At 38.5% G+C, this 16,741-nt stretch overlaps 2 protein-coding genes across 2 annotated transcripts in view; one reads left to right on the top strand and one right to left on the bottom strand.

The window, feature by feature from the left end:
* Tbc1d32 (TBC1 domain family member 32) overlaps positions 1 to 456 on the bottom strand; it is a 301,835-nt gene extending 301,379 nt beyond the window's left edge. Inside the window, exon 1 of the mRNA XM_047558656.1 lies at positions 99 to 456. The gene's annotated coding sequence lies outside the window, so the exon portion shown is untranslated. The remainder of the gene's footprint in view (positions 1 to 98) is intronic.
* Positions 457 to 1,567: 1,111 nt separating this feature from the next.
* Positions 1,568 to 14,593, top strand: Gja1 (gap junction protein alpha 1). Its single transcript, XM_047559751.1, has 2 exons — positions 1,568 to 1,762; positions 11,657 to 14,593. The coding sequence occupies exon 2, from the start codon at positions 11,673 to 11,675 to the stop codon at positions 12,819 to 12,821; it is 1,149 nt and encodes a 382-aa protein (XP_047415707.1). The 5' UTR covers positions 1,568 to 1,762; positions 11,657 to 11,672; the 3' UTR covers positions 12,822 to 14,593.
* The last annotated feature ends 2,148 nt before the right edge of the window (positions 14,594 to 16,741 follow it).

The raw sequence follows: 16,741 nt of genomic DNA, 5'->3' as shown, positions 1-16,741 counted from the left end.
TTTCATGTGTGTTTTTAATTGCATGAAAGAATTTTTAGTTAAGACAAACTAATGTGAAGGAAAGGAAAATATAAATACAAGACTAAAACAATACTTACAGGTTGCTGAGCCTGAAGACTTGAAAATCAGATTACAATTTCTACTTGTATAACTTCATTTTATCCCTTCCTTAAAAAAAAACATATCCTTGGAAATAGAATTATCAAAAAATGAGAGAGCAAACTTGTGTTTTAAGACTACAACATATCAGAAGAAATCTTATCCTTTATTTCCGCGAAAGTATGTTTAGGAAAAGGTATTTTTACCAGGTAATGTTTGCTATCCTTTTTTCTGGTATTTCAGTTAGTGGGAAAGGTTTAGTAATATTAAGGCTGAATGAGTTTGCTTTGTTTCCAGAGAACAATGGCCAAGAGATTCCCCGTCCCACCTCAGGAGCATCACTGAAGCCTGTTTATGGGGAACTGTCCTATCCCAGCCCTCTTCTATGGCATCTGGGGAGCCTTCAGAGGAGCTGCCCACTCTGAGAATGAGGCCACCTGATTCAGGCCATTATAAACTCTAATACAGAGTCCTGAAGACAGCGAACCCTGTGTGTGGTGGAGAAGCACAGAGTCATTACATGTCGGGCTCTGCTGTCATTAGGCTGAAAACTCTCTAGTGGCCTCTAAGTGAAGATGACCTTAAGAAGGTTGAATATTTCTGGGACCCACTTAATGATGACTCAACTTATCAGGCAACGATAGCATGTAAATGACTTTTTTAAAAATTCCAACGTCTCACTACAGATTGAAATGATAGTGAGTTGGCATGAACAAGGGGGAGATATAAATTTTCAGTTCCCTGGAGGTCATATAGCAAAATGTCATAGTCAATACAACCCCACACACATATACACATACATATATATTTAGTTTTTATATATAAAACTTTACAAATGTTATACATACTATGTAGTATTTATTTCCTTTTGCTAAATAGAAAAGGTGAAAATGCAAAGCAGTCAAGAAATTAGAGCATGGATTGCAGAAAGACATACCACTACCTTTGCTTTTGAAATGTCTCTCCCATCTCCACCATTTCCTTTGTTAATTATCCCTACTTAAAAGGAAGGGAATTAGATCATCAAATAAGACACTCACACCCACCTCAAACTTCACACACCTTGGTCAACATTAAACAAGTTTGCACTGGTTATACTCTTCTCTCCCACTTTTATTTACTGTAATTTTATTTTAGAAAGTGTGCTATTATAAAATATATACTTTTTGATTGTCCCAGGTCTTTGGTTGAAACAAATACTAAAATCAGCAGTTTTTCTCTGTGAGGAGTAACTCCAAGAGGTGGCATTCAAGTCTCTAACGCTATTTTATTTTTTCTGGTCAGCAAATTTAAGCCACAACTTGATCGTGACCTTACTACTCCTCTTTGGCTCCTCTTGCCTCACGTTCACCAGCTTCTTCTCCAACCTCCTCCCGCCTTTCCTTTCCTTCTTCCCCTCCCCTTCCTTCTAGCCCCTCCTCCTAGTTGAGTCAGTGGCTTGAAACTTTTAAAAGCTCTGTGCACCAAGTTAGAAAAAAGCTTTTACGAGGTATCAGCACTTTTCTTTCATTGGGGGGAAGGCGTGAGGAAAGTACCAAACAGCAGCAGACTTTTAAACTTTAAATAGCCAGGTCTGAGTGCCTGAACTTGCCTTTTCATTTTACTTCATCCTCTACGGAGTTCAATCACTTGGAGTGCCTACTTCACTTCTTTAAGCGAAAGAGTAAGTTAAAGAAAAAACCACTTTACCTATTAGTTTCTTTTTCTCCTAGCAAAACTTTTCTAGAGTTTCTAAGTGTCTAAAATGTAACTTTGATTTATGTTTTGATTTATAATACCGTAAAGGAAATGATGAGCTTGTAAGTGCCTCTGTAGTTTCAATGCTAAAATTGAATGTAGGGAGTTTGTATTTTTGTTTCAAAAGTTTCTATAGATAATGCAACAGGTAAAAGGTTTGAGCCTTTTTAATTAGAATAAAGAATTAATTTTCTGGATACTTGGTTCTTCGTTTTAGAGCATAATTTTATTTACTTTTTTGTAATCAGTAATAGTCTAGGTGCTCTGTAGTTTGTTGGGGGCTGGGGGTGAAGGGAGCTGGGGCCTGGGTTGGGGGTTTCACAGGCATCACAAAAAAACCAAAGTGCAAATTTGCTTAGTGGTCTCCTTATAGTAATCTGTACCTCGTGCTTTTTCATATGGAAATCTTGATAGATGTTCTGTAGCCTTGCACAAACTCCTTTTGTAACCAAGTGCTTTGTTAAAACATTGTGGCTACTTGACTTCCACGTGGTTCCTTCCTAGAATTTTTCTCACTAAACAAAAAGATATATAACCCAGTATTAATATTAAGATTTTAAAATTATTAGTAAATCGTTACTTTGTGTTAGCCATCAGGGTGTAAATATTTGAGACCCTCGGGGGAGCCAGCTGTTTTACTCCACCACGTTGGCAACTCAAGAGATGAGAAACCTTGAATGGGTGGTGGTCACCTAGCAGTACAGGAAGAGAACAGACGTTTAGAAAAGAGTGTACGCTAGGATGCATTTCCAAAGATCGTCTCCTAAAACGGGAGCTCCGCGAATGAATAGGAAGAAGAAATGTACTTTTAAATGTTTTAGAGGGAGCTACCTCCCCCCAACACCCACCCTCACTCTCGCTTCAGCCTGTCCGAACCTGTAACAGCCTTCAGAATTCTGGCGCAATTGTCTTGAGTTGGAGCTGCCAGGGGTGGTAGGCAGTAGACAAAGAATACCTAATGTGTGCTTAAAAGGGTTCATTTTTTAAAATGTTTGGCTTGATAAAACATTCTGTTAACCAGAAATGCAACCGTGTGCATTTTGGTGGCCGGTGAGAATTTTCTGTCCTGTCTAAATCCACAGACTAAAGTAATTAGGTTCTTGGTGTGACCCAGTAGTTGAAGTATTTGCACCAGAGAATGCTGAAAAGCAAATAATAATAAAGCAAGTTTTGCTGCGGCGGGAGGCCGGGCGCGTCCTGCCATCTTAGCATCCGCTCGGCTGCTCCTGGCTCCTTCGCTGTCCCGAGCCTCAGGGCTTTTGAGATGTTTCCCTCCAATCCTTACAAGTCAAACCGAGTGCAGGTCTGAGTTCCGCCACTGGAAAGGAACCGGGGTTGGGAGGGGCGGGTGGAGGGTGGAGAGATGGGCTAGTTGCCAAATGGTAAAAGAGCAAATGATTGACTTAATTAAAGTTGTCAATCTAATTTCCCACCCCTACCAGCCCCGTCCCGCCTGCAGTCTTTTTTCATTTTCTTTTTTCTCTTAAACTTGTCGAATCCTTCCGTATAAGCCTTGGTAAGGAAACCTGAACACCTTTGGGAGTTATCTTGCTGGTAAACTGCACTTGTAACTTTTCTGGAAGTTCTTAAAACTTCCCAAGAATGAGGCGGGGCGGGGATGGAGGAGGGAGGGGAAGAAAGACCCTTGATGAAATGGGGCGAGAGCTAATGACGTGTCCCGAGGCAAATCAGTCCATGATTGGGAAACTCAAACCTTGGTTCCGAGCAGCGGATCGCCCACACGATCTTTTCAGACCTAGCAGACGTTGGCAGAGCATCTCTGATAAAGCTTACGGAGAAGCACATTCGCCCTCACCCCGAGTGAGGTGCTTCCGTTTCCCTCCAGAGGTACGAAGTGGGGGGTGGGAGGAGAGCTGCAATGGATTGCAAAAACTGAAAAACAGACGTGGCTTTATTTGGAGGTGGGCTTAATTTCCTTTGCTCCCAAATCAAGGTAGTAATGTCAAGAAAGATGCGGCATCTCACTCTCAGAAAAATTGGGCACCCTTAAAAAACTCCGTCGAAAGTGTCCGATGAAGGAAGTCTAATTTTTACTTTTATTGAAGGGTTCCTGAAAATAAAAGCCTTTGGTACCTCAGAGAAGATCTCATTAAACTAACCCACTCCCAAGAATAAAATAAGCCAATTAAGATAGAAAATACCTCTGGGGGAAGAATAATTAATTCTTCTGAGTAGGCCAAATTGAGTGAAAATTGTATCATTCACAATACATTTGTTCTGGCACTGTGTTGAATTCTGAATTATTGAACTGTTTTTCCCCAAAGTGTGAAATCTTTGTCCTTCCCAAAGTATAGTGGCCACCTGTCCTTTTCCTGGAAAATGCAGTGGTAAAGTTTTGTTCCTCTTTCCTTACTGTTAAAACATTCCACATTTTTCTAATACCTTTTGAAGTTTATCACCACAGCTGCCCCATCTACTGAGTTCCTCACCCTTCACTACAATGCTGACCCTCCATGGGAATCAGGGTTCCAAAGATATTTGGCAGCAATAATTTAAAACGGGTGTGTTTTCAGATATTGAGGATTGCTTTCTTCCTCACTTAGATGTTCCCAATTCCTGCAAAGAGAAAGTCGGAGAGTTCCTGATACCTTGCATTCTGTCATTTCTTTTATAATATCCAGAGGTGTAGCTTGGTATGAGGCTGAGAGCCTTTACATACCCCAAGGGAATATAGGAAAGTCACCAGTGATTAATACCTGCTACTCCACCTTTCCTGTTGTTCTGACTTCCCTTCAAGATTCTCCTTTGTTGGAATGGATGCGTTGAAGCTTATGCAGTTCAGCTGTAGAGAGAAAAAGTAATCACTTAGTGTTTATTATTAATGACAATATAGATACTTTAAGAAAGAAAAAAAATCCCTACAGCTGCTTCTTCAAAAAACAATAATAATATATTTGCGTGTTCTTGAGATAACTGCTTTAATTCTCCACTTCCCTTAATTATCTAAAATCACTATTTCACTGTATGTGTATAGGCTGCTTTCTGCCAAAATTCAAACTTTATGGTTAGTTTTTTATAAAACGCCATGAATTTCACATCCTGATTTCCGTAGGTTTCTAAATAATTTTTAGAAAATGTATGTTTGTTGATCATTTTAGTTAAGATACAAAAATTAGAAAATAAATGAGCAATATCCAAGGATCTTTTAAAGAACAATAGGTATTTATTGAGGTTTTACTAAGCTTCACATGCGTGAGTTCTCATTCAATGCTGGCTGTGAAGGATCTTAAGGATGTGCTTATGTGATTACAAAATAATAAGATTGTTGATTAAAAGGCATCAATTTGGAGGTGAAAGTGAGGGTGGGGACAGTTGAAACATCAAGAACTGATAGAAATAAGTTTTTTTTTTGTTTTTTTGTTTTGTTTTGTTTTGTTTTGTAAGGGTATTTGATCACAATTGACGTACATAGCTCTGAGCCTGTGGGTTCTGACAGTGTTTTTCCTCTGGCACACCTAAGTTGACCTTAAGAAACTTCTTTTTGGTGAGGGAGTTGAGTGACAACTGTTGAACTAGGAAAACTCTCTCTGGGGTTCACCAATTTCCACTCATTGGATAGAGTCTCTACCACCATCTCATTTCATTCTGTGGAAGCTGATGTAGAAGACTGAAAAGGAGGGATATGAACTAGGGAAAAAGACTTTTTTGTTTTGTTCTAGTGTGTTACTGCTCTCTACCACCACAAGTAAAACTGGAAGTTCAATGCCACAATCACATCACACACCTATGGGAATGTTAAGATAACCGATCTTTATACAAAGGCTTGGGAAGATAATCAGGGAATCATGTGGCAGAATTTTTAACAGAATAGATGTTTCCTTAAAATACATTTGATAGGCCACAGAGGTAGGTTTACAACTCAGGTATAAGAAAGCAAAGGTGGAGTGTTCCCTAATGAACTGGGAATGTTTTCTGTGGTGCCTGATTCAAATAACTGTCTGCATGCACTTAAGACTCAGTTAATGTTAATATCAGCTTTGTTCTTCCCCTTTCAGAGTCCTAACCTTCCCTCATATTTGTCATTCTTGAAGTAAACACAATTTTAAATAGGCTGTTTCTTCTTGCAATAGTGTTCTTGGCTACAATCATGTTATTATCAGAGTTAGAATATCCCTGAATTAGGGGGATAACAAACAGTACAGAGTGATTTATTATTGTTGTTGTTGTTGTTAGTTTTTATTTTTTTTGCTCTGTTTCATTTTTAATTTTAATGTCCTAACAGTGAATCTAAATAAACATCCATGATACCTAATGCAGTTCTACAAGAATACTAACCATAACTAGGATCTCAGTCCCCGTAAATTCAAGAAGCTCTTTGCTAAAAAACCCTTTGCTTTAATTCACTCCTATTGCCTGCTCAGGAACCATTTGAAGCCTGTTGTTTCAACAAACAACACTCTTGTAGCAATTTAACAGTGTAATAAGAGATGCTGACAATACTCTTTTCCTCTGAAGTCCTCCTTTCAATGAATTTGAAATTTCAGAAGTTACCATAGTTAAGAGAGTCCCAAAGAATTTAAAGAAAAAAAAAAAAATAGGGAAACCTGGGGGTCTTTTTATTTGCACAGTGCAGCCCCAGGTAATTAGTTCTTTTTATTGTTGTGTTGTTGCTGTTGTTGGACAGCCCTGTTTAATTCATTCAGCATGTATTTGTGCAGCGTCTCTTTTTTTTAAGCAGTGGGTTTGCAGCACTGAACGAAACTCCCTTATAGAACTCACATCCCATTCAATAAGTCCCTATGGAGGGAGACAAACAATAAGCAAATATATGCTATTTTGAGTAGAGGTAAGAGCTATTTAAAAAGTGGGGCAAGGGGAATAGGAAGTGAGGACTAGGGAAAGGATGCTGCTGTTTTCATATTTGGTGATCAGGAACTTTGGCTGTGAAGTGAGACCTGAAATGAGGGAAGAAGTGAGCCACAAGATCAGCATCTTTGTTGTTTTTTTTGTTTTGTTCTGTTCCTTTCTTTCAGTTGACTGTTTAATAATAGGTGGGCAATCACAGTGACCAAGGTAGTGACGTGAAAACTGAAAAGCAGCAGTAATGGCTAAGATCAAGCTAAAAGCAGAGACAGTTGTAAGAATGAGTCATAGTGTGGTTACTTTTGGAAGGTAGAGCCTATCTGGTGGGTTGAATATGGATTATATTAATCATGTGTGCATATGGATATTACCAAAGGGAATAGCTGCTGTGGTGTAAGTGGAGAGAGACAGTCTAACTGAGCTCACTCAAAGACGTTCACTACCAGGGACAAGGGGTCCTTAATAGCAAAGCTAAAAGAAAAGCATTAGTAGAGTTCACATTGGAGGGCTTGGGGCATAAAATTTTTGATTTTAATATATTAGAAACACATAGATCTCGTTGCAGTGGTACACGCCTATAATCCCAATGGCTCAGGAGACCGAGGCAGGAGGATCTTAAGTTTGAGGCCAGCCTCTGTAACTCAGTGAGACCCTGTGTCAAGAATTTAAAAAACTGGGGTTGAAGCTAAGTGGGAAAGTGCCCCTGGCTTCAATTGCCTGTATGGAAAGAAGGCAGGGAAGAAAGAAATGCAACCCCAGCCTTAGTTATCAACAATCTTATATACCTTCATTTACGTCTCCATTCACCATTATGGTTGTTTCTTCTTTAAAATTAAAAGTAAAATATTTTCTAATAATTTTTAGGACGGGGGTGTAACTCAGTTGTGGAGTGCTTGCCTAATATGTGTAAGGCCCTAGGTTCAATCCCAACACCACATAAAATAAAAATTTTTATTAGGATATTAATAACATGAACACACTTGGCTGAGCCTTGACTTGATGAGTTTTTGAGGCTCTAGCAAAAGGGACAGACAAAAGTAATTTAAAACTGAAGCTTTATTTTTAAGAAATTTCCTTTGGATTAAAGAGATTGAGTCACTGTGCTCTCAGGGAGTGGCAGATGAAGATGCAGGGAGTGAGTGACAAGGAGCCCTAGCGCCAAGGGTGACCTCAGTACCCAGTGCCCAGAGAACTGCTGCTCTTAGTGCTCAGCCCCTTTGACTGGTTAGATGCCCTTGTCTGCCCTACTTTCCTGAAATTTACCTAACTCTTAAATATTTTGAACAGGAAAAAAAATAAAATGCTGGGAAAACACTGTTTGCTGCCCTGAAATCTTACTTCAGAATCACCTGGGACATTTGTTCAAAAAAATAACAAAAAATTAAAAGCTGATTTCCCAGGCCCCACCCTCCAGAAGTCCAGCTTCATCCAAACTGGTGAGGGCCAGGAATGTCACGTGCCAAGTGATTGTCATGCAATTCAGGAACCACTATGAAGGGACAGGTCCTTAGGGAGATCACACTGAGTGACTGTAGCTTTGAGCAGCTGGTCTAGGGGGCCGAGAAGAGCAAAGGAAAATGTGGTCTGACATGGCATACAGAAGGCATGGTGTTGTCCAGCTGCTGTTAAGAATCTGCTACTAGCTAGGCGTGGTGGCCACGCCTGTAAACCCAGCTCAGCTACTGAAGCTGAGGCAGGATCACAAGTTCAAGAGTAACCTGGATACCTCAGTAAGATTCTCATCTCAAAAACAACAACAACAGCAACAAAACCCATAATGAAAACTGTACACAACCCTTAGACCATGATCTACAAATAAATCTGTGTCATAGGAATGCAGAGGTAAAGGCACAAATATACAGGATATGTTCAGCTGGCAGACTCCTGAATGGAATTAGGAGTCTCCTGGTGAATATCCTTGCAATATATAGTCTGTAAACCAGTGCCAGGGATTCTGTAAACATAATCATGCTTTTTCCTTATAATAAAAGAACATTAATGTTTCAACTAAGACTTGGAAAAATGAAAATATTAAACAGGGGTTGGTGGGTGGGCAGGAATAACCAGTTGAAAGGATACTTGATTCCTGGCCAAGTGAACAGCTACCAGTAAAAAGCTTGCTATTTTTGTTACCTCCTCGGGAGTCACAAGATGAACCATCACATGTAACATTAGATGGTCTCTATGGTCGTGGTAATGACAGGTGTCTACATGTTACAGAATACAAGGTGTCCAATTGGATAATTCATATCTTATTTAGATGAAAGAGTGTAACTCATTAATGCAAATGACTACTGTGTGGGTGTTTAAAGAAAAGAGAACTTGGCAATTAAATTGCTGGTATATTTGAAAAGAACAACTTCCTGGTGAACCAGTTCACATACTATAGCACTGTAGAATATTTTTGTGGAATCTCAGAATTATGTGAAAGTCAAATTTCATTTTCTATAGAATGTGAAGAACTTGGGGTTGAATGGCCACAGGCATCTACATAATCATTTTACTTTGAATAATGATGAGACACTGACTAAAATGAAAACTTCTGTTGTGTCCAGTCATATTTCTAAACATGTTTAGTTTGTCTTGAGATCTATTATTGCATGAATGTAATGAGATGTATGCAAATAGCTTATCATTTTATACTTAATTGTTTTTGTTATTTCCCCCCAACAAATGAAATATCTGAACGAAAGCAGATGACACTGGCAAAATATTGTAATTCTTTACAAACAGAATTAGAGCCAATTTACACATCATCACATAGAAACTGTCTATTGATATAGCTCCAAAAATTCTGTTGTGTTTGTTTGACCCTCGTGGCCTGTACTTCTTCATTCCCAGTCTAGTATTTTCTGCTAAATTGTAGGCTTTTTCTTTTACATTCTCTCTCCATCAAACTGTCCATCAAGACTAAATTACTCCTCTCACTTCAAACCTTCCCTTGGCTATTTAACCCTTTGTTCTAGTCTGACTGCTCTTTGTACATCAATTTCACTTTCTGACTTGTCACATCAGAATTCAAAATGACCCATTCTAAAAGAAAAAGGAAAGCTCCCTCTTTAATGATCATTGGGACAGCATGATTTCTGTAACCTGCCTGCCCACTTCGCACTTGTATTCAGCATTGGTTTACCACTCCCTAGGCTGTCATGTTATCAGATACCCATCTACTACTAGCTAGTACATAATTTAGTTTTACTGATCAATCATCTCCTCTTTGTTTCATCTAGGAAATTCTGGGTTAGATTTTCAGATTTCCTTTCTTCATTTTATTTTTTTCATGGTATCCCTAGCCAAGACATACAGTTATTAGAAAGAAATGTAATACTGGATGGTGAGGAAGAAAACTCCGCTGGTATTTCATTTACTTCCTACCTGGTGAATATGGCTCAAAGTTCAAAACCAGATGAGAAACCCCTTTATATTCAGATAGTGAGCATATTTGCAAGGAGCAATAATCCTCCTATTAGTTGCACTAGTCAATTCATCACTGAAAGCTTGGAAAGCCTTTGTTTTGCTTGTTTTTATTCACTAAATAATCTTTGTTTATCATTTTCTAAACCCTCCTCTTACTGCTCTCCTGAAAATCAGCCTATCTTCTCTATGATAGCCGAATACACGTCATATTTTTTCAGGCTTCAGCTGTTGGCCATATCAAAGCATGGAAACTTTTTTTCTGACTTTGGTGCAGTCTTACTGTCTTTTTTATTTGTTTTTGAAATGGGGTCTTGTTATGCTTACAAGGCTGGCTTCAAATTTGAGATCCTCCCACCTCAGCCTGCTGAGTAGCTGATATTTCAAGTGTGTGCTATTTATTATAATTTAAAAACCATTTAGATGAAATAAAAGGCCTAAGGATTATAAGGCTTCTGGCCATACAGGTAGCTGAATATATCATACAGCCTTATAGTTTTATCTTTTTTCACTTCTCAGGCTATAAGTAGTATGGAGACAAGTTGACAGATTGAATTTTTTTTTTTTTTTTTTTTTTTTTTTTTTTTTTGGTACCTGTGATTGAACCTAGAGGTGCTTTACCACTGAGTTACATCCCCAGCCCTTTTTATATTTTAATTTGAGTCAGGGTCTCACTGAGTTGCTTATAGCTTCTCTTAGTTACTGAGGCTGGCCTCAAGCGTCAAGCTTGAGATCTCCCCACTCAGCCTCCCAAGTCACTGGAATTATAGGCATGCACCATCATGCCTGACCAAATTGAGCTTTTAACTTGAAATGTGATACACATTTAGTCTTTGTTTTTGAAAGCAGGTTCCTGTTTATAATGAGGTACTGTCAAAATGTTGTATTTCAGTGTAACTTTTTTTTTTTTATGTAGAAGAGAGACTTGAAATATATGTTACTGCGTAACAAGAAAGGGACAAGTATAAATAACCATGATACAGCATATGTATGAATTACTCTTAATGTACCATGGAGAGACATTTCAGAGTAAAATTCAGAATAAAATGATTCATCCTAACATCAAAGTTTGGGAATTGAGGTTGTGCATGTGTGTGTGTTCCTGGGTGTTCTTGCCTGACTTCTTAGATACCTATATTTTGAATAACACATCAGCATTTTGCTTAGGCTTGCATCCAGACCCAAGCCTACCAGGCAAGAACTGTCCTCATTTATCAAACAACTAAAATAAGCAGAGGCACTTAGCACAGGCAGCTTCTCAAGTCACATGGCAATTCAGTGGTTGAGCAAGTAATACATCTTCTGCAGGTTAAGATTGCAGTTCACCCTCTGCACATAGGCTCTGCTGCTTCTCAGATCAAACTTTATCTAAGAAAATAAAAAATAAAAGTGTGAGACTCTCTGGGGGTGAAATCTGATAGGAAGAGCTTGTACTTGACTTTTGTTTTTTGTTTTGTTTTTGATGGAGGTTAGAAAGGAAACAATTTGCAATATTTTAGTTGTCAGCTGAAAAAAGACACCTTCTATTAAGCTGATAATTTGCACATCTGTAATCATTGAGTTGTCTCTTGGTTTTTTTCAGGAGGTATCCAGGCAACATGGGTGACTGGAGTGCCTTAGGCAAGCTCCTTGACAAGGTCCAAGCCTATTCCACTGCTGGAGGGAAGGTGTGGTTGTCGGTCCTCTTCATTTTTCGAATCCTACTACTGGGGACAGCGGTTGAGTCAGCTTGGGGTGACGAGCAGTCTGCCTTTCGTTGTAACACTCAACAACCTGGTTGTGAAAATGTCTGCTACGACAAGTCTTTCCCAATCTCTCATGTACGCTTCTGGGTCCTGCAGATCATATTCGTGTCCGTACCCACGCTCTTGTACCTGGCCCACGTGTTCTATGTGATGCGTAAAGAAGAGAAACTGAACAAGAAGGAGGAGGAGCTCAAAGTTGCCCAAACCGATGGGGTCAACGTAGAGATGCACTTGAAGCAGATTGAAATAAAGAAGTTCAAGTATGGTATTGAGGAGCATGGTAAAGTGAAGATGCGAGGAGGGCTGCTGAGAACCTACATCATCAGTATCCTCTTCAAGTCTGTCTTCGAGGTGGCCTTCTTGCTGATCCAGTGGTACATCTATGGATTCAGCTTGAGCGCCGTCTACACTTGCAAAAGAGATCCCTGCCCACACCAAGTCGACTGCTTCCTCTCTCGCCCCACAGAGAAAACCATCTTCATCATCTTCATGCTGGTGGTATCCTTGGTGTCTCTTGCCTTGAATATCATTGAACTCTTCTATGTCTTCTTCAAGGGCGTTAAGGATCGTGTGAAGGGAAGGAGTGATCCTTACCATGCTACCACTGGCCCACTGAGCCCCTCCAAAGACTGTGGATCTCCCAAGTATGCTTATTTCAATGGCTGCTCCTCACCAACCGCTCCCCTGTCACCTATGTCTCCTCCTGGTTACAAGCTGGTTACTGGTGACAGAAACAATTCTTCTTGCCGCAATTATAACAAGCAAGCAAGTGAGCAAAACTGGGCTAATTACAGCGCAGAACAAAACCGAATGGGGCAGGCAGGAAGCACCATCTCCAACTCCCACGCCCAGCCTTTTGATTTCCCCGATGACAACCAGAATACTAAAAAAATTGCTGCTGGACACGAACTACAGCCACTAGCCATCGTGGACCAGCGACCTTCAAGCAGAGCCAGTAGCCGCGCCAGCAGCCGACCTCGACCTGACGACCTGGAGATCTAGATACAGTCTTGAGCATCAAAATTCCACTTAATTGTGGAGAAGAAAAAAGGTGCTGTAGAAAGTGCACCTTAGGTGTTAATTTTGTTCCAGTGGAGGTGGTACTCAACAGCCTTAGTCACGAGGCTTAGAAAACACAAAGACGTTAGAATACCTAGGTTCATCGGGGGTGTCTGGGATAGGCGGGTGGAGAGGGAGGGGATAAGGGAGGTACATGTTGATATTTAACGTAGTGAATTCAAAGAACTTAATTTCTAAAAAGAGTTGCATTAGGTGATACATAGGTAAGGGCTTTTTCTCCTCGACATACACCCCTAAGAATGGTTCTGTGTATGTGAAAGAGTGGGTGATCATTGTGGCTAAATAATTTTTTTTTTTTTTTTAATTTTTGTTGTACCAAGAAACTGAAATAGTTTGGGCCAGGAATAAATACTTCCTGAACATTTTATTTCTTTGCAACAAGAAAAAGACAGAAGATTGTCCTTATGTCCCTGCTAAAACATTCCATTGTTAAAATTTGCACTTTGAAGGTAAACTTTCAGTCCTCCAGGTGTCCACGGACTTGTGCTACTATGTTTTTTTTTTTATTCTTGGTATCAACTGAAAGTTCAGACAAGGCCCACAGAAAAAGGTGTTCCATGCATTTGCCACACATTTGCATCTCAGCTGGTTCCACAAATGTTCTTTTGTGCATCCACTTTCATCGTATCATTGCCATCACTTTTCTTCATTCCTCAACTACTATTCACATTCATTTAATGTTTTCTGTAAACATTTTTAAAACAGTTGAGTTGTCACTTAACATTTTCTTTGAGTTAGTGTCAGGGAAGCAAGCCATGCTCAATATTTAACAATCACTTGTATGTGAATGTGTGTGGAAGAGTGTGTTTTATTTGTCATGTATTGGTACAAGCAGATTCAGTATAAACTCACAAACACAGATTTGAAAATAATGCACACACAGTGTTCAAATTTGAACCTTTCTCATGGATTTTTGGTGTGGGCCAATATGGTGTTTACATTATATAATTCCTGCTGTGCAAGTAAAGCACATTTTTTTTTCCTAAAATGTTTTTTCCCCGTGTATTCTATTACGGATACTGGTTTTGTTAATTATGATTTTTTTCCTTTCTCTTTTTTTTTTTTAGAATGTAGCAATAATGCTATTACTGAAATGAATGATTTCCTTTTTCTGAAATATAATCATTGATGCTTGAATGATAGAATTTTAGTACTGTAAACAGGCTTTAGTCATTAATGTGAGAGACTTAGAAGAAATGCTTAGAGTGGACTATTAAGTGTGCCTAAATGAATTTTGCAGCAACTGGTATTCTTGATTTTGTCCTACTTAATACACATTAATTCAGAACTTGTATTCTCTTATGAGTTTGACAGTCTTTTGGAGTGACCAGCAACTTTGATGTTTGCACTAAGATTTTATTTGGAATGCAAGAGAGGTTGAAAGAGGTTCAGTAGTACACATGTAACTAATTTATTTGAACTATATGCTGAAGACATCTACCAGTTTCTTCAAATGCCTTTTTAAACTCATCACAGATGATTGGCAAAAATGGTGAAAGTGCTGAATATCATACTTTTCTTCTTGCACATCAGCTACAGGAGTTTTGTACAATGAAAATACTAATTCATTTGACATTCCATGTTAAACTACTGTCATGTTCAGCTTCATTGCATGTAATGTAGACCTAGTCCATCAGATCATGTGTTCTGGAGAGGTTCTTTATTCAATAAAGTTTTAATTTAGTATAAAGACAGCCTGTATATCCTGTGTGATTTTTTTTTTTTTAATTCTGATTTTATCTATCCAGTACTATCAAAGATTTCTCTCTGTTATGAGGATTTGGGCAAAGGGGCTGGAGATGTGGTCTAAGGGTAGAATGCTTGCCTCACTTGCACCAGCCCTGAGTTCGATCCTCAGCACCACACAGATACACACACACAAAAAATCAGGATTTGGGCAAATAAAATTATAAAATTCACATTCTCAGGGATCTTTAAAAAGACAGTATTCCTCCATTACTTATGTTCCGTACAGCATTAATTGTAAACATTTTTGGATATTTAGCTGAGAAAATAAATTATATGAGGATTGAAGTTGGAATGCAACATTTTGTTGGGGGGTGGGGGCAACACAGGGATGAAACCCAGGGCCTGGCAAATTCTAATCATAGACTCTAGACTGAGTTACACCAACAGCCGTACTCAAACTTTAATGAGCGTGTAATAGTGTTTAAAATAGGGTAATGTTGACTAATTTAGTAGATTATATATGATAGAAGTAAAGCACCAAAACTTAAGGATGTTGAAATTTTAAAGTTATATAGCAATCAAAAAAGTTCAGTTTGAGTATAGTTAATAGCCAGCTGCAAAAGAATAAAATCAATCTTGGAAATTTTATTACAAGATTTGGTGAAAATATAGAAAATAATATTTTAAAAACATCCAAGGAAAAATAATTCAAAAGTAGCAGCATAATTCTGGGCAATTGGTATATAGTTTTACTAAGTTGTTAATATTCATTACCTGCCATAAAGCAAACTTGTGATTTAATGATTGAATGGAGTTATTCATTATAAGAATTTATTTTTCCTTTCTTTGCAGTACTAGGGATGAAACCCAGGGGCACTTGACCACCAAGCCGCATGCCTACCCCTTTTCATTTTTCATTTTGAGATAGGGTCTTACTAAGTTGCTGAGGCTGGCCTCGAAATTTTGATCCTTCTGTCTCAGCCTCCCAAGTCACTGGGATTATAGTCATTTGCCACCTCACCTAGCTTAATTTAGTAATTTCAAAGTAACCCAACTCAGTTCAGTTGCTTTACTATTTTTAGATGAGCAAAGGTTATGTGACTTTTCTAAATTCAGAGAATTACTTTTCTAAATTCAGTAAATTAACTCATGACCAGTTTCCCAGTTCTAAATTCAATAAATTAACTCATGACCAGTTTCCCAGTCTATTATTTGATAGAGTGTCAACATGTTTTTACTCTTTGACCAGCAAGTATTGTGTGTGTGTTTGCATTTACCATGTTGAATGACGGATTGAATATACGTGCTTTTCCTACACTCAAGCTGTATAGGATGTGATTGGACAATGACTAGGCTGCTAAGTGAAACAGTGGTGGGTGGAGGCATATATAAGGAGAGACCAAGTTCATCTTTCAGAAATAGGTCATCCTAAAGATTTCCCAACTTTAGGCTTTTCACCATCAAAAGATGTACAAGTATATTAAAGGTCCACGTGTATATGTATATTTGTGTGTTAAAATACCTATTAAAAAATAGACACATGCCTGTAATCCCAGCAGCTCAGGAGGCTGAAGCAGGAGGATTGCAAGTTCAAAGCCAGCCTCAGCAACTCAGCAAGGTCCTGTGTCAAAAAAAAGTGCTGGATGTGGCTCAGTGGTTAAGTGCCTAAGGGTTCAATTCCTGGTACCAAAAAAGAAAAAAAAAAAAAAAAGTGTGTAGATATCTATCTGTGTATGTATATGTATGGTATATGGTAGAGCACTTACCTAGCATGCTCTGTCTTTGATCCCCAGTACCACACATACATACATACTTACACATATATATACATACTTAAACATATGTTTAAATTATATATACAAACTTATGCATATGTTTAACATGTTCAGAATTTTTATTCATATTCAACTACAGTTCCTGCAAGAAGCATACAATGTGAATCCTTCCAAAAGTTATAAAAATTACATTCCATTCTTCATTTTACTTTATTGGCTGCCTGCTTTTACCAACTAAATTAAATTGAGCTGTATGTATTTTAAATTATGGTAAAGTTAAATAGTTTCATCTACAAATATTTATTAAAAACTCACTTTTTGCATGTTGGATATTTTGATTCTTCTGGAAACGAACAGCAGGACTTCCTGTGGTAATGA

This window comes from Sciurus carolinensis, chromosome 7 (genome assembly GCF_902686445.1).
Source record: "Sciurus carolinensis chromosome 7, mSciCar1.2, whole genome shotgun sequence".
Classification (NCBI taxonomy): domain Eukaryota; kingdom Metazoa; phylum Chordata; class Mammalia; order Rodentia; family Sciuridae; genus Sciurus; species Sciurus carolinensis.
This window is presented reverse-complemented; position numbering and strand designations above follow the sequence as displayed.

Bases quoted from the DNA above. Each gene is read 5' to 3' on its own strand.
- Gja1 (XM_047559751.1), top strand. From the start codon at position 11,673: ATGGGTGACTGGAGTGCCTTAGGCAAGCTCCTTGACAAGGTCCAAGCC.